The sequence below is a fragment of the Leucoraja erinacea genome, chromosome 4 (genome assembly GCF_028641065.1).
Source record: "Leucoraja erinacea ecotype New England chromosome 4, Leri_hhj_1, whole genome shotgun sequence".
Classification (NCBI taxonomy): domain Eukaryota; kingdom Metazoa; phylum Chordata; class Chondrichthyes; order Rajiformes; family Rajidae; genus Leucoraja; species Leucoraja erinaceus.
In genome coordinates this window covers 7,828,414-7,846,931 of record NC_073380.1, presented here as the reverse complement: position 1 = coordinate 7,846,931, position 18,518 = coordinate 7,828,414, and the positions used below count along the sequence as shown (strand labels likewise).

The 18,518-nt window shown below is 44.3% G+C and overlaps 1 protein-coding gene across 3 annotated transcripts in view; it reads left to right on the top strand.

The window, feature by feature from the left end:
* Positions 1-18,518, top strand: part of necab1 (N-terminal EF-hand calcium binding protein 1) — a 94,409-nt gene that overhangs the window by 47,450 nt on the left and 28,441 nt on the right. For all 3 annotated transcript variants that reach the window (XM_055633621.1, XM_055633622.1, XM_055633623.1), the window contains one exon: positions 10,581-10,717. In XM_055633621.1, coding sequence (XP_055489596.1) covers positions 10,581-10,717 — 137 coding nt within the window. The remainder of the gene's footprint in view (positions 1-10,580; positions 10,718-18,518) is intronic.

The following is an 18,518-nucleotide window of genomic DNA, read 5'->3' as shown; positions in this document are numbered from 1 at the left end:
TACATACGAGCGAGTATTTAAGGAACTGGCAGGATGAATTTGCCTGCTGCTACAGGGCTAAATACATTTTCTGCCTTGTGGGAACTAGGTTCGTGACTGCATTTCCAACTTGTGAACTGTTTGTGTTTGAACAATGCTCTGGAACGGAACCATGCCATAACCTGGGAACAACCTGTACTTTGAAACTGGTAAATGTATCCATAAAGCCTTTTAAAATCACATAAATTATTTAAAATCAGTTTACTGGGTTATGGGAGAAACAGTTAAAAATCCAGTTTCAGTCGCATTAATAAAATTCGTTGCCACCCTCGCAAAATCTGGTCATGCAATGAAAATCAAAATACTGATACAGGAACCGCAGAAGCTGGAATCTTGAGCAAAATACAAATTGCAGAATCAGCATCTGTGAAATAGATAGATGATGATGTTTCAGTTCGGGACGCTGTACAGGGGTTTTCACAGAGTCTGAAGAAGGGTCCTGACTTAAAACATTGCCTGTCTATTCCCTCCACAGATGCTGCGTTCCTCCAGCACATTGTCTATTACATATTAAAAATACTACCTGATTGAACTAGTTTGTAGAACAGTTCATATTTTCTGATATGCAAATTAATTTGAGCAACATTTTGAGCAACAATGTTTAATTTAGTCAATGTGTGCCACTATGAGTATAGTTTGCATATTAATCCACGGACAAAACCTGATATTCCAGAATTCTCTCCCTCAATGTTTACATTGTGAAATCAATTTCTCCACCTTCAAAATCGTCCACCAAACTTTCCCCTTTAACAATGGGGCAGCACGGTGGCGCAGCAGTAAAATTGCTGCCTTCCAGGGCCAGACACCCGGGTTTGATCCCGACTACAGGCGCAATCTTTATGTGGTTTGTAGGTTCTCCCCGTGACCTGCGTGGGTTTTCTCCGGCTGCTCCAGATTCCTCCCACACCTACAAGCTTGTAGGAATTGCTTTGGTAAAAAAAAAGTCCCCAGTGTGTAGGATAGTGCTTGTGTATGGGAATCGCTGGCCGGCATGGACTCGGCTGTTTCCACGCTGTATCTTTAAACTAAATGAATTTAAAAATGCTTTAATTTGCCTGCCCAACAATTTTTCATTGCACTTCATGTTGCCCGACATACATCTGACATTTGTTTTGAAAGTGCAGTGTAAATCCAAGTTATTTTTTGAGTCATAAGAGTCATAGAGTGATACAGTGTGGAAACAGGCCCTTCGGCCCAACTTGCCCACACTGACCAACATGTCCCAGCTAGACCAGTCCTACCTGCCTGCCTTTGGTCCATATCCTTCCAAACCTGTCCTAACTGTTTCTAAATGTTGGAATAGTCCCTGCCTGAACCACCCTTTGTGCGAAAAGGTTACCCCTCATTTTCCAATTAAATCTTTTCCCCTTCACCTTAAACCTATGTTCTCTGGTCATCGATTCACCAACTCTGGGCAAGAGACACTGTGCATCTACCCGATCTATACCTCTCATAATTTTATACACCTCTATAAGATCACCCCTCATCCTTCTGTGCTCCAAGGAATAGAATCTCAACCTACTCAATCTCTCGCTATTGCTCATACCCTTTAGTCCTCGCAACATCCTCGTAAATCTTCTCTGTACCCTTTCCTGCAGAAAAAAAGTACTTCAATATTATAATACCTTCCATAAAAATATCAGTGTCTATTAATTGCACATATATTCTCTTTTATTCTATTCCACAAACATCAAAAATATTTCAACTACATAGATTTAAATTTATTAGAACTGAAATTTAGGAGGCAACAGGGTGGTAGTTCTGTGGCCCCCTTCATTGAACCTGTGGCCCCCCTAAATCCCAATTTTGTTCTGTGGCCCCCCTGAAATTTGCCATGGCCCCAGGTTGGGAATCACTGATATAGATGACCAACAGTAGCGGGCTGAAGGACAGAACCCTGCGAACACACCACTAGTCACAGGCCTCCAGTCCAAGAAGCAACCTTCCACCATCACCGTCTGCTTCCTTCCATGATGCCAATTTCCTATCCATTCAGCTATCTCTCCTTGGATTCCATTCGATGTTACCTTCCACAGCAGCGGAACCTTGTTGAATTCGTTGCTGAAGTCCATGTACACAACATCTACAGCTCTGCCCTCATTGACCTTTTCAAATAAAGGTCACATCTTTAAAAAAACCTCAGATCTGTGTGACATGACCTCCCACGCACTATATCTGATCAGGCCCAGGAGATATTTCTATCTTCATACATGATAGTACCTTCAGCATCTCTTTGACCGTAACATCCAAGATGGCGGCGCACACAGCTGCAGCGGCCCGGTGTCCTCCTGGTCAGTGCTTCATGTTTTTCGTGTACATGTACGTGTTGTTTTGTGTTTTATGTACTTACTGTCGGGCGACCAACACCTACGGCCGGCAGGACCTTCTCAGGATCGGGGTCGGTAGCGAACGGGAGATTACCGCCGAGTTTGTCCGCTGCAACGAGATCCCGGCGGACATAGCGAGGAGCCCCGACTCCCCGTGGATCACCATCCCCGCGGGGAGGAGGCGAAGACGGCGCAGAGAAAGGAAGCAAAGGCGAGGCTGCAGGGCCGGCGCGCTAGCGAGGCTACGGAGGCAGCCACTGAAACCACCGCTCCCCAGCCTGTTCCTAACGAACGCCAGATCCCTCGTGAACAAGATGGATGAGCTGAGGCTACAGACTGCAGCTAAAAATGGCGTGAAGGACAGCTGTATCCTGTTGATCACGGAGACCTGGCTTCATTCTTTCATTCCAGACTCTGCTATCGAGCTAGCAGGCTACACAGCACAGCGTCATGATAGGACAAGAGACTCTGGTAAGAGCAGAGGTGGAGGGCTCTGTGTGTACGTGAATAACACCTGGTGTACAAACACAGTGATTGTGGACAGTCACTGCTCCCCAAATCTGGAGTATGTGACTGTTAAGTGCAGGCCCATTTACCTCCCTAGAGAGTTTACTGTTGTCATGATAACTGCTGTGTACATACCACCAGATGCCAATGCTAACTCGGCTATCGGTCATTTGTATGGTAGCATTAGCAGTCAACAGAGCACATATCCTGACGGTGTTCACATCATAGCAGGGGACTTTAACCACGCGGACTTGAAGAAAATGCTGCCCAAATTCTACCAGCATGTTAAATGTGCTACAAGAGGAGCAAACACCCTGGACAAGGTCTACTCCAGCATCAAGCTGGGCTATAGGGCTAGACCACTACCACACCTGGGCCAGTCTGACCATATGTCCCTGCTCTTAATTCCTGCATATGCCCCCCTCAGGAAAACCGCTCCTACCATTACAAAGACCATCACAACCTGGCCTGATGGTGCTTCTCAGCAGCTGCAGGACTGTTTCGACAGGACCAACTGGGAGGTGTTTGAACACCGGGACCTGGAGGTGTTCACAGACAGTGTACTGTGCTACATAAAAAACTGCATGGACACGGTCACAGTGGACAAACAGATCCGGGTCTACCCCAACCAGAAGCCCTGGATGACCCGGGAGGTCCAGCGGCTGTTGAAAGAGAGGAACACCGCTTTTAGGTCTGGCGATAGGGCTTTATACAGCACGGCCCGAGCTAACCTGAAGAGAGGCATCAGAGAGGCCAAATCAAATTACAGGAGGAAGATAGAGGACCACCTGGACAGTAATAACAGCAGGCAGGTGTGGCAGGGGATCCAGTATCTCACCAACTATAAGACCAACCTTGGAGCTGTTGAAGGTGACGCCTCGCTGGCAGAGGAGCTGAACCACTTCTTTGCTCGCTTTGAAGTGGAGCCACCCGAGACAGCCACATCACAGCACATGGTCCACAGCAGCCTACCCCTCAAGATAGAGGAGCATGAGGTGAGGCGCACTCTGCGGGCCATCAATCCAAGGAAGGCCACTGGTCCGGACGGCGTATCTGGACGCGTGTTGAAGGACTGCGCAGACCAGCTGGCTGGAGTCCTTACAAGGATTTTTAACCAGTCTCTGGCCCAGTCCACTGTCCCACCCTGTCTGAAGTCCTCCACCATAGTCCCCTTGCCCAAAAAAACCAACATCTCCAGCCTCAACGACTACCGGCCAGTCGCACTCACACCAGTGGTGATGAAGTGTTTTGAAAAACTGGTCCGGGGTCATATCACATCACTTCTGCCCCGAAGCTTTGACCCCCACCAGTTTGCATACAGAGCGAATAGATCCACAGAGGACGCTGTAGCCACAGCTCTCCATGCTGCACTGTCTCACCTGGAGCAGCGGGGGAGCTACGTGCGGATGCTCTTTGTGGACTACAGCTCTGCTTTTAATACTATCCTTCCCCACAAACTGGTGGACAAACTGGGGGACTTGGGACTTCCACACTCCACCTGTACGTGGATAAACAGCTTCCTGTCGGGTCGAAGCCAGAGAGTCAGAGTGGGCCATCACACATCCACGGCCCTCAGCCTCAGTACCGGCTCTCCACAGGGCTGCGTACTGAGCCCCCTGCTCTACACCATCTACACACATGACTGCACCCCCGCCCACCACAGCAACACCATTGTCAAATTTGCGGATGACACTACAGTGGTGGGACTCATCTCCGGGGGGGACGAGTACGCCTACCGGGATGAGGTGGAGCAGCTGACAGTGTGGTGCGAAGAAAATAACCTGCTCCTCAACACCTCAAAGACGAAGGAGGTAATAATAGACTTCAGGAAAAACAAAACGGACATGGTACCACTGACCATCAGAGGGGACTGTGTAGAGAGGGTGGCGGATTTCCGCTTCCTGGGAATCCACATTGAGGAGGACCTGACGTGGAGCGTGAAAACCACTGCGCTGCTGAAAAAGGTCCAGCAGAGACTGCACTTCCTGAGGGTGCTCAGGAAGAACAACATCACTCAGAGGCTGCTGCTGTCCTTTTATCGGTGCTCCATTGAGAGCATACTAACATACTGTGTATGCGTGTGGTACACCAGCTGCACAGCGGCTCAGAGGAAAGCGCTCCAGAGGGCCATTGACAACGCCCAGAGGATTGTCGGCTGCCCTCTCCTTACCTTGGAGGACCTACACAGTTCCCGCTGCACCAAAAAAACCCAGAATATAATAAAGGACATCTCCCACCCCGGACACTCCCTGTTTGAACTGTTGCCGTCAGGCAGACGGTACAGATCTACAAGGACAAGGACAAATAGACTAAAAAACAGTTTTTACCCCACTGCTATAAAAGCACTAAATGTAGCCGCCAAGGAACGCAGGGGCGATACAGACTAAGGGACTGTGGTAACGGTGAAATCGACAGAAGGATGGAGGGTTGGGTGTGTATGCGTGCTTTGTCTGTGATATTTATTTATTTGCTTATCTTTATTATTTTACCGTGGATGTTTCGTTAACTTTAGAAATGTTTGAATGCTGCACTGACTGGCTGACATTTTAAATTTCGTTGTACATGGCCCATGTTACAATGACAATAAAGAAACTATTCTATTCTATTCTAACATTGACAGCTCTCAAGATACTTCCATTGACTGCCCCAAGTTCCTCTGTCCTCCTGTCTTTCTCCTCGGTAAATACAGAGGAAAAATACTCATGGAGGATCTTGCCCACCTCCTGTGGCTTCACACAGAGTTGACCATTTTGATTCCTGAGGAAACCCACTCTCTCTTTAGTTACCCTTTTCTCCCTTATGTATTTATAAAATCTCTTGTGATTGTCCTTAATGCTATCTGCCATAACTATATCCTGGCCTCTTTTTGCCCTTTTTTACTTTGCTCCTTAGTTCCCCAAAACTCCTCCAGGGATATACTTGATCCCAGCTGCCTTTACCTGTCCCATGTGTCCTTATTATTCTTGGCCAATGCCCAGTGGCGGACTTACATTGTTGGGGCCCTGAAGCTTGAACTGTTATGGGGGCCCCATTGGCAACCAGCAACGAGGTCTGGGTAACCACTGTAATCTTCTTCAATGGGGTTGTTCCACGACAGATCGCCACAAGTTTTAATTCTGTCATAAATGTTCATAGTGTTTTAAATTATAATTCTTTTATATTAAATATATTTAGAATGAAACATCCTTAATTTGAAAGTTTTTTTCGTTTACGGCTAGCTTACATCATACTTTAATAACCTTTAAATTTTTATTTTAACTATTATTTTGTATTGAATTACACTATATTATTAATATTATTATTTTTTTTTTAAACCTTCTCATACAGTAGACCCCAGATTTTTGAGCAATGTGGACTGAGCATGATATTCACCTCCAGAAAAAAAGTATTGGCCAGGGGTCCAGGAGGCTGGCTAGGCCCCAGTGGGGGTTCAGGGGGCAACGCTCCGGTGGGGGTTCAGGGGTCAACGCTCCAGTGGGGGTTCAGGGGGCAACGAGGTTTAGGTGTGAGGAGAAGTTTGGTAGTGAGGTATCGTCGAGGCCGGAGGTTTAGTGAGGCGAGGGGATTAGTCGAGGTGAAGATGTGTAGGTGAGGAGAAGTGAGTGTAGGTGACCAGAGGAGAAGTGGGTGTCTGAGCTCAGGAAGGGAGATCGAGTTGCTGCTGAAGGAGACAATAAATTGAAAGTGACTCAATCTTTCTGTTGGAGGTGGAGCACCTCATATTTCGCTTGGGCAATTTACACCCCAGCGGTATGAACATTGACTTCCCCAATTTCAGGTAGTCTTTGCTTTAGAAACAGAGAATAATAGAAACATAGAAAACAGGTGTAGGAAGAAGCCATTCGGCACTTCAAGCCAGCACTGTAATTCACTGTGTTCATGGCTGATCGCCCCCTATCAATAACCCGTGCCTGCCTTCTCCCCATATACCTTGACTCCACTAGCCCCTAGAGCTCTATCTAACCCTCTCTTAAATCCATCCAGTGACTTGGCCTCCACTGCCCTCTGTGGCAGGGAATTCCATAACTTCTCAACTCTCTGGGTGAAAGAGTTTATCTCACCTCAGTCTTAAATGACCTCAGCTTTATTCTAAGACTGTGGTCCCTGGTTCTGGACTCGCCCAACATTGGGAACATTTTGCTGCATCTAGCTTGTCTAGTCCTTTTATAATTGTATATGTTTCTATAAGATTCACCCTCATCCTTCTAAACTCCAGTGAATACAAGCCTAGTCTTTTCAATCTTTCCTCATATGACAGTCCCGCCATCCCAGGGATCAATCTCCTGAACCTACGTTGCACTGCCTCAATCACAAGGATGTCCTTCCTCAAATTAGGAGACCAAAACTGTACACAATACTCCAGATGTGGTCTCACCAGAGCCCTATACAACTGCAGAAGAACCTCTTTATTCCTATACTGAAATCCTCTTGTTATGAAGGCCAACACTCCATTAGCTTTCTTCACTGCCTGCTGTACCTGCACGCAAACTTTCAGTGACCGGTGTACAAGGACGCCCAGGTCTCGCTGCACCTCCCCCTTACCTAACCTAACCCCATTGAGATAATAATCTGCCCCCTTGTTTTTGTCGCCAAATTGGATAACCTCACATTTATCTATATTATACTGCATCTGCCACGCATCTGCCCACTCACTCAACCTGACCAGGTCACCCTGCAACCTCCTAACATCCTCTTCAAGGTTCACACTGCCACCCAGCTTTGTGTCATCTGCAAACTTGCTAGTGTTGCTCCTAATTCCCTCTTCCAAATCATTAATATATATGGTAAACAGTTGCGGCCCCAACACCGAGCTGTGCGGTACTCCACTCGCCACTGCCTGCCATTCTGAAAAGGATCCGTTCACTCCTACTCTTTGCTTCCGATCTGCCAACCAATTTTCTATCCATGTCAGCACCCTATCCCCAATATCATGTGCTCTAATTTTAGTCACCATTCTCCCGTGCAGGACCTTATCAAAGGCTTTCTGAAAGTCTAGATACACTACATCCACTGGCACCCCTTCATCCATTTTACTTGTCACATCCTCAAATAATTCCAGAAGATTAGTCAAGCATGATTTCCCTTTCATAAATCCATGCGGACTAGGACTAATCTTTTACTGCTATCCAAATGCCCCATTATTACCTCTTTAATAATTGACTCCAGCATCTTTCCCATCACTGAAGTCGGGCTAACTGGTCTGTAATTCCCTGTTTTCTCTCTCGCTCCTTTCTTGAAAAGTGGGATAACGTTAGTTATCCTCCAATCCACAGGAACTGATCCTGAATCTATTGAACATTGGAAAATGATCACCAATGCGTCCACTATTTCTAGAGCCACCTCCCTTAGGACCCTGTGAAGCAGACCATCAGGCCCCGGGGATTTATCATCCTTCAGTCCCATTAGCCTACCCAATACTATTTCTCGCCTAATGAAAATTTATTTCAGTTCCTCCCTACTTTCTCCCTACTTCCCCTCGCCTTCCCAGCTCTCCCACAGCCTACTGTCTCCGCCTCTTCCTTTCTTCTTTCCGCCCCCCCACCTCTGTCTGAAGGAGGGTCTCGACCCAAAATGTCACCTATTCCTTCGCTCCATAGATGCTGCCTTACCCGCTGAGTTTCTCCAGCATTTTTGTCTACCCTCAAGCTTTCTGCTGGTAGTTTACATAACAGAAGCTTACAATTTTTCTAACACATAAGCAGTAAAATAACAGCCAAGAGATATACATTTCATGAAATAGACAATAGACAATAGGTGCAGGAGTAGGCCATTCGGCCCTTCGAGCCTGCACCACCATTCAATGTGATCATGGCTGATCATCCACAATCAGTACCTTGTTCTCCCCATATCACTTGACCACTATCTTTAAGAGCTCTATCTAACTCTTTCTTGAAAGCTTCCAGAGAACCGGCCTCCACCGCCCTCTGAGGCAGAGAATTCCACAGACACAACTCTCTGTGTGGAAAAAGTGTTTCCTCATCTCTGTTCTAAATGGCTTACCCCTTATTCTTAAACTGTGGCCCCTGCTTCTGGACTCCCCCAACATCGGGAACATGTTTCTTGCCTCAAGCGTGTCCAAACCCTTAACAATCTTAAATGTTTCAATAAATGAGGCCTCATTCAGCTGAAAACATCTTTACAAAAAATATGTTACCTGAAATGTCTCTTTGCCTAGCACTGAGATGAGAAAAAACGTTTTCACGCAGCAGTGAATTTGTGAAATTCTCTGCCACAGAAGGCTGTGATCTTGTCTCCTTCAGCAGCACCTTGGTTTCCCTTCCTGTGCTCAGACACCCACTTCTCCTCACCTCACCTACGCTCACTTCTCCTCACCTACACCTCAACTAATCCCCTTGCCTCACTAAACCCCCCGCCTCGATGATACCTCACTACCAAACTTCTCCTTACACCTAAACCTCGCCTCGAATAAACCGTACCTCACTAAACCTCGCGCCTCAAATAAACCTCACACCTTAACCCCACCTCAACTTAACTAAACCTCCCACCTCACGACTAAACTCCACCTCACACCTAATCCTCGCCTCAACTAATCGCCGCCTCTCTCCTGCTCCCGTTATTTATAGCCCCCCCTCCCCACCGCCGTTGGCGGCGCCTCACGTGAGCGGAACAGCTCCAACCAGGGGGAGCGGGGTCGAGCAAGGAGAGCGGCGCAGGTGCACTGCCCGAGAGAGTCGGTGGGAGGGGAGGGGAGGGGAGGGGCGCACGTGCGCTGACATTGATGCGGCGTTGATGATTATTTGTGAAATGCAAACAAACTTAAGTTTAACTACCAAATCAATTAAAGAATAGATTTAATACATTATCAATTTCCAGCTTAAAAAAAACCTAATTCAGAATGGGAAACACAAGTGCGCATTGATTGACCATGTCACCCCAAATGGCAGAAATGAGAGGCCAGGTGTCTAAGCTGAGGATGTTCTTCTGTTCCGACGTCGGAGTTCCATCGTCCCGGCGAGAGGGCCTGAACATCGGGCCGCCCATAGCGGCGACTGCAGGGAGCTCAGGAGGCCCAGACCACGGGTGAACATCGGAGAACATCAACGAGGAGGTTGACTGAACTTTGGTGCCTTCCCTCACAGTGGGAAACGTTGGTACCGCTGTGGGGATGTTTGTGTTATGGATTATTGTGTTCTGTGCTTTTATTTTTTTTAATTCGTATGGCTGTATGGGGAAAAAGCATTTTGTTGTCTAAGTACTTGTACTATGGACAATGATAATAAAGTTGAATCAATTCAAATCAAATCAAATCAAAGCTACTGAATAACCCCATTTCCTCCAGTGCTTTAAATTGCACTGGCTTGCTCAAAAAACAGTTCAATTGCATTAATTTCACTCTGTAGCACGATACCAACTGAATTATTATTATTTATGGAGCGATAGAGTCATACAGCATGGAAACAGGCCATTCGGCCAAACCTGAACATGCTGACCAAGATGCAACATACATCTAAGCTAGTCCCATTTGCCCTTCTTTAGCCCATATCCCTCTATATATTTCCTACCCATGCCCTGTCGAAATGTCTTTTACATGTTAAAGTACCTGCCCGACTACCTCCTCTGGAAGCTCTTTCCACCACCCTCTGGTTCCTATTAAATCTCGCCCCACTCACCTTATTTAGGATTGTTTCAGTAAAATGTGGTTTGATCTTGCTAGTTTAGTCTCTGCATTATTTATTTTTTTTACAGGATTACGAGAATTCAAGTAATTTGGAACAGTTTGTGACACGTCTTCTGCTGAAAGAAACTGTAAACCAGTTTCAGTCTTTGCAGAATTCCTTGGAATGTGCGATGGAAACTACAGAGGAGCAAACGCGCCAGGAAAGGTGAGCCTAGAATCAGCATTGCCACGGTTTTATTGCTACCATTTATTCCATATCTATGTATTTCCACACATTTGTACTCACACATTGTTCTTCTTTAAAGCATATATTCTTTCACTTTCTCGCGGTGTGGAAACAGGCCTTTGGGCACAACTCATCCAAACCGGCCAACGTGTCCCATCTACACTAGTCCCACCTGCCTGCGTTTGACCCACATCCCTCGAAACCTGTCCTGTCCATGTATCTGTCTAATTGTTTCATAAACATTGTGATTGTCAAAGTCTCAGCCTCAATTACCTCCTCTTGCAGCTAGTCCCGTACACCTATCACCCTTTGAGTGAAAAAGTTACCTCTCAGATTCCTATTAAATCTTTTCCTCTTCACCTTAAACCTATGTCCTCTGGTCCTCTGGGCAAGAGACTTTGTGCGTCTACTCGATCTATTCCTCTCATGATATTATTCCTGATTCTATTTGATGGTCTTAAGATCATACATTCACATCAGAGAAAACAAAAGTCAACAGATGTGTTTAAAGGCCTTTGCCAATATCTTTCAAAAACAGGCATTTAAGAGTGCAAGCACATTGGGAAGATTCTTCAGTTCAACTGCTAGGTTGCAAACATGGTGTCATGGGGACAGAATCAGCCCTCCCCATTGTCATGTCAGCTTCATCCCATTTCTCTACACCACAGCTTTTCTCTGTGAAATCAATATTGGATAAGCAAATAATAATTTGTGGGCAATTTAAAGAGAAAAGGCAGGGGAATATGCTCCATCTTCATGTATACCGTTGTAGCTCAAGTCAGGCAATGCATTACTTTTACAAACATTAGTCATCAATTTTGTTTTGCAAGTGCTGCCAATAATGTTAATTACCAAATGTACCAAAATAATTTTACAGAAAAGATGTGAAAGTGATTACATTCAAACAAGCATAATCCTGAAATACATGCAGAAATGCTAAAAATAGAGAGAGTGCCAGCCAGAATCCAAAAAGGGAAAAGATAGGTTAGCACTTCAGAAATATACCAGAAGTAGTATATACTGTATTAAGGCCTCTTTTCTCTATTTATATAAGTGAGTTAGTTTGCTTTAGTTTTCCAGCCCTTTATGAATTTTATCAAAGTCTCAGTGAAACTGCACAAGAGAAGATTCAAAGGGTTTCAAAGAAGTGCATTGAGAAATGCAGCGTTTATTGGGGGGTTGTGCTGATGGGGCATGGCTCCGTCTGCCCGTCTCCCCATGAACCATGATACAATTTATTTGTTGTCATTTGAACCCTTTGAGATTCAAACAAAATTTGGTTTCTGCAGTCATACACACAAGAAAAAGAACCAAGACACAACACAATTTACACAAACATCCATCACAGTGAATCTCCTCCTCACTGTGATGGAAGGCAAAGTCTTATCTCTCCCCTGCACTCCTCATTCTCCTCCCGATGTCAGAGTCAAAGCTGTTGGGAGGAAGGGATGGAGACTGGATTCATCATGATTACATCTTGTTCACAACTGCAAGGGTGCAAATGAGAAGACTAGCATATCCGCAGGGCCCACAGCTTGAAGCAGCGTGGAATTGACAGCAGTAATGTTGACAGCAGTTTCATTGCTGTTTGTACAGGGTAGAGGTTCGATACCTTTGGTGGGGTTTGCAATGGCTCAACAGTACAGTTTTACCTTCTCCTTTTCTCCAGTTTGCAACCAAGTTAATCTCATGAATCTGTAGACCTGAGCTGAACATATTTACAGGATATGTGTGGAGGCTTTAAAGAGAGCGCAAAATAGGTTTTCAAGGATGTTGCCTGGATTAGAGAGCACTAACAATGAGGTGAGGTTGGACTAAGTTGGATTGATTTCTGTTAGGGTAGATGTGCAGTCTTTTTCCCCCAAGGTGAAAATGTTGAGGAATCCCTGTTAACTTACTTTCTCACCCACTCCCTGGGATCTATTTACAGAGGCCAACTTTTGGGAGTGAAGCTGACGAAAGGTTAAAGCAGATTTGTAAAACAAGTTTTATTTTATATAGAGAGTGGTACAGGCCTGGAATGCACTGTTTGGGGAGGTGGTAGACGCAGATGCAATAATAACATTTAAGGGGCATTTAGATGGGCATGTGAACAAACAGGGGATGAGGGATATAGACAATGTGCAGGTGGATGAGATCAATTTAAATTTGCATCATGGTCAACATGGACACTGTGGGCTATTCTATGTTCTATGTAAATCAGCAAGCCCATCCCTGACTCCAGTCTTCCCAGTAGGATCAAGCAGAGCTTAATTGGCGAGGCAGTTTTCCATCCCTGTGGTAACATGCCTGAAGAATTTTTGCAGTGTATTAGATGTCACCAATTTATATTTGACCATAATTTTTTTAGACTAATTTTGAATTAATACATTAGTTCCATTTATACTTAACACAAAACATTGTCAGTGGTTGCAGTTATTGTTTGCGATATTGTTACCTGGTCTAATGATCAATTCAGAACTGAGGTGGCTCATGCTGACATTTTAGAGAACTTGGATCACTTAGATTTTGCTGCAATCCCAAGCTGCATAGATCATTAAAATGTCTGGCTGCAATATGAGATCTGTGAACCTGCCAAAATAGGGAACAAACCTGCCCCGGTAAAACAAAATTAGATGCAGTACCACTGGCACCCGTCCACAGCTCCATTAAAATACTGCACTCAAAAATACAATGCAGGAAGTATTAGGATAGTGTGAATGACAGAGAAGAGCTAGCCGGCAAGGAAATATCAGAATATGCAAGAACTATAACGGTAATGGTGAACTTTTTCCCTCTTGTAAAAGCATTCAAGATCCACGCCATTTGTGAAGCTTATGTTCTTGCCATTTTTTCAACAGCAATGTCACTCCTATATTGCACACCAATTGTCGTCACTGCTTTACACTGGGCCTCCATATATGTGCGTAGAGCTGCTGATTTGTATGTCAGAGACCAGGGCGGAATCCAGACCTCTGGTGCTGTTTATGGAGTTTGCATGTTCTCACTGTGACAGCAAAGGTTTCCTCCAGATGCTTCAGTTTCCTTCCACATCCCAAAGACGTGGAGGTTAGTAGGTTAATTGGTCTCTACAAATTTCTCCTGGTGTGATGAAAAAAATGGGATAACATAAAACTAGTGTGATGATGGATGGCTGGCATGGACTTGTTGGACCAGAGGGCCTGTATCCATGCTGTATCTCTAAACTAATTGCCAATCACATTTAATGATCAGTTTTCAGTTTGGGAAAAAAAAGGTGATGTTCTTTCAAAAGTTGGCTACATATTAGAATAAGACTATCTGAATATACTGTATGGTGGGTCAGTGAAAGAACTGGGAACCAGGCTGTTATGCAGAGAGGAAATGAAATAAGGAGTAAAAAGACAAACAAGTCAAACAAATCCTTAATGAGAGTAGAGTGACAGCTGACATATAACATAATCCAAAGTTTTCTACTGTGTAAAAGGATAATAAGTAGGATATGGAGCTGATTCAGGGCAAACAAGGAGTTACTCAGGAACTCAAATTGGTTATCAGAAAGCAAAGAATGGGAATAAACAGATGATTTTCAGGTTCGTAGACACAAAATGCTGGAGTAACTCAGCGGGACAGGCAGCATCTCTGGAGAGAAGGAATTGGTGAAGTTTCGGGTCGAGACCCTTCTTCACACTGTTGTCTGACTAAAATAAACTATGCTTATTAGTACCATTATACCAGTAAGAAATTTAAGACACACTGCCTCAAGTTATCCCTACATTAAAAAGTGTTTCCTCGTCTCCGTTCTAAATGGCTTACCCCTTTAAGAATAAGGGGTAAGCCATTAAGAATGGAGACGAGGAAACACTTTTTCTCACAGAGAGTGGTGAATCTGTGGAATTCCCTGCCTCGGAGGGCGGTGCAGGCCGGTTCTCTGGATACTTTCAAGAGAGAGCTAGATAGGGCTCTTAAAGATAGCGGAGTCAGGGGATATGGGGAGAAGGCAGGAACGGGGTACTGATTGGGGATGATCAGCCATGATCACATTGAATGGCGGTGCTGGCTCAAAGGGCGGAATGGCCTACTCCTGCACCTAGTGTCTATTATTGTGTGCTGTAATAAATTTATAATTCTTATACAATCTGTTCACATTCTGATCTTTCAAGAAAAGGCAGATGTATACAGACGAGCAATTATCAATGAGATTGCACTTCAAAGAGAGAACTTAATTGATTTGATTTCCACACCATAATATAACATTTAATCTTATAATATATACTTAATTTTGGGGGGTTTGTCGGCTTCCATCTGCAATTTTGGTGGGAAGTCTCCACAGGATGCACACAACCACCTGAAATTGCTCAGTATTTGTCTCAGATGTTAACCATTCTCAACCAAAGATGTCACAAAATTAGTAGGTATAGCACCAAAAACTGAAGTGATGAAACTTAAGCCATTACGGTGGGCAAAAAAGTGTTAATACCAGAATACCCCACAGTGAAGGAAAAAAGGAGTACTGCTAAAGGAAATCAGATCAGACACTGACCCGTAGAGTTCCTACAACAGCGCTTCCTTTTTTGACACTAATTCCAGCATCTGCAGTCATTGAAAAGGATGAGATTGTGCGAAAAGTCTTTTAAATGTTATTATATTTGCGGCCCTATCTACTCGTTCCATATACCCACCCTCTGTGTGGAAAAAGTTGCCTCTCAGGTTCCTATTAAGTCTTTTCCCTTTCACCTTGCACCTAAGGCCTTCAAATAAGTTTGGAAAGTTATTTGTTTACAGAGTGAAAGCAGTTTCAACATTTCTTTGGTGCAGCAGAATAAAAATTGCAATTCTCCCCCTTTCCAAGCCACAACATTAATAACTGGAACAGAAAATGCTGGAAGCATTTCACAGGTCAGGCAGCAATTTTGTAGAGAAACGGGGATAACATTTGAGTCTGGAGGCCTTTTATCAATTTAACTGTTTTTTTAATTATGAACACTCAATATTATAACGAGTGACCTAATTAGCTGGACAATCTGAAAGAGCAAATGGTTGGGTGCTGGGGTGTGTTGTAGAACAGAGACCTAGGGGTTCAGGCACCTGTTCCATGAATGTGGCCACTCTGGTGGACAAGTGTTTGCCGTGCTTGACAAAATTGGTCAAGGTACTGAGTACAGGAATTGGGACCAGTCTTACTGTCTCTGGCTACTTTCTATCTCTGTCCCACCCACTCCCCTGACATCAGTCTGAAGAAGGGTCTCGACACATTCCTTCCTTCCAGAGATGCTGCCTGTCCCGCTGAGTTACTCCAGCATTTTGTGTCTACCTTCAATCTGAAAGAGATCTTTTCCAACAAAAATATATTTGTAACTTCAAAGAAAACATATAATTAACTGATCTATTCGAGTCAACATGCAAGTATTTAGAGCTGGGAAGTGGGAGTACGGGGAATTATTATCACTGAGCAGTTTATTCTTGTAAATTTACATGCAAAAATTAAATACATTTTTGAATTTGTTTTATATCGTTCAATTCCCCAAATACTTTTTGCCACTGAAACATCAAAACACTTACAAGAATTTCAATGATGGGTAGGCCAATTGTATCTTTTTTTTAATCTTCTAGGTATACAAGATTAAGTAAAACACTAAGTGCTTAAGGGGTTGGACAGGCTAGATGCAGGAAGATTGTTCCCGATGTTGGGGAAGTCCAGGACAAGGGGTCACAGCTTAAGGATAAGGGGGAAATCCTTTAAAACCGAGATGAGAAGAATTTTTTTCACACAGAGAGTGGTGAATCTCTGGAACTCTCTGCCACAGAGCGTAGTTGAGGCCAGTTCATTGGCTATATTTAAGAGGGAGTTAGATGTGGCCCTTGTGACTAAGGGGATCAGGGGGTATGGAGAGAAGGCAGGCACGGGATACTGAGTTGGATGATCAGCCATGATCATATTGAATGGCGGTGCAGGCTCGAAGGGCCGAATGGCCTACTCCTGCACCTAATTTCTATGTTTCTATGTTTCTATGCTGTAGGAACACAGCGAGTCAGGCAGCATCTGTGGAGGGAATGGACAGGCAATCTTTCGGGTCAGGATCCTTCTTCAAACTAAAGAAGAGTCCCGACCCGCATCGTCGCCTGGTCATGGAGTCCTTTCCCTCCACATGTGCTGCCTGACCTGCGGAGTCACTCCAGCACCGTGTTTTGCTGAAGATGTCAGCATCCGCAGTTCCTTGTGTCTCTCGAGGATTAAGCAATGAAGTTTCACTTTCAGGAAATCCTGAATGCTTGGTCAATGCTACCAGATAGAGGCGTATTTAAAACATTGTATATTGTGTCTTTATAACTGACCTGTGAAACATTCATCTCCCTGGTTTTAAGGTTGTATAAACTTCCAGGTTGCAGCTATGACCAAGGTCAAGCCATTTCCTGTTGTGCTTCTTGTGCTATTCTGGGCACAATGATGCATGCTTAGCATGGAAGCATCTAATGTCTTAGACCTCATTGTTGTAACAACACTTAACCGCAATTTCTCTGATGTAAGGATATTTCCAGATGTTTCTGAAGTCATTTCTAAAATTAGCCAATCAAATAGGTACATCAAGCAAGCATTTAAAAGATCTGATGGAATGATTTATTATATGTATCCCCCAATAGCAATTGTCTCACAATATTCATAGAGAAATCTATACAGTAAATTATCCCAATAATTTTGACAAAATTCCCCCAAATTCAAGATATCATTGAATGCCATCAGTTATCTTACCATTATAAATGTTCCCGATGTTGGGGGGAGTCCAGAACCAGGGGTCACAGTTTAAGAATAAGGGGTAGGCCATTTAGGACTGAGATGAGGGAAAAACCTTTTCAACCAGAGAGTTGTGAATCTGGAATTCTCTGCCACCAAAAGGCAGTGGAGGCCAATTTATTGGATGTTTTCAAGAGAAAGTTAGATATAGTCTTATGGCAAACGGAATCAAGGGATATGGGGAGGAAGCAGGAACGAGATATTGATTTAGATTGATCAGCCATGATCATATTGAATGGCGGTGCTGGCTCGTAGGGCCAAATGGCCTACTCCTGAACCTATTTTCTATGTTTCTATCTTTAAATGATCATCTCCTGGAAAATGTTTAAGTATTTTTATATCTGTTTATGCTCTTCCCATTACAAGAGGGTATGTCCCTTTTGTTGAGAAGATGATGTCCCTGCATTGGGGCCAACCCAGTCCAGATTGTTTGAACAGATTTTGTATTTTTAAGTGAGAAGAACTTCTTACACAAAACTTCAATGTACACTGCAATGGAGAAATCCACCATAAGCAGTGAAAGGCAAACTTAGAGCTTCTGCAGGTAGACACAAAATGCTGGAGTAACTCAGTGGGACAGGCAGCATCTCTGGAGAGAAGGAATGGGTGATGTTTCGGGTCGAGACCCTTGTTCAGTCTGAAGAAGGGTCTCGACCCGAAACGTCACTTCAGAGATGCTGCCTGTCCTGCTGAGTTACCCCAGCATTTTGAGTCTACCTCTGATTTAAACCAGCATCTGCAGTTCTTTCCTCCACTTTTAGAGCTTCTGCATGTAACTGAAGAACCCGTTAACAATGACATCAGAAGAGGGTACCTGGATTAGAGGTTTTTAGCTACTAGGAGAGGTTGGACAAATTTGCATTTGGCCAGAGACTGAGGAACAAATTGATAGAATTGTATCAATTTATGAGAGGTATTGATAGGGTAGACAATCAGAATCTTTTTCTCAGGGTGGAAATCTCAAAGACAGCTTTAAATGCATGTTCAAGGAGCAGAATTAGGCCATTCAGCCCATCAAGTCTTCTCCGC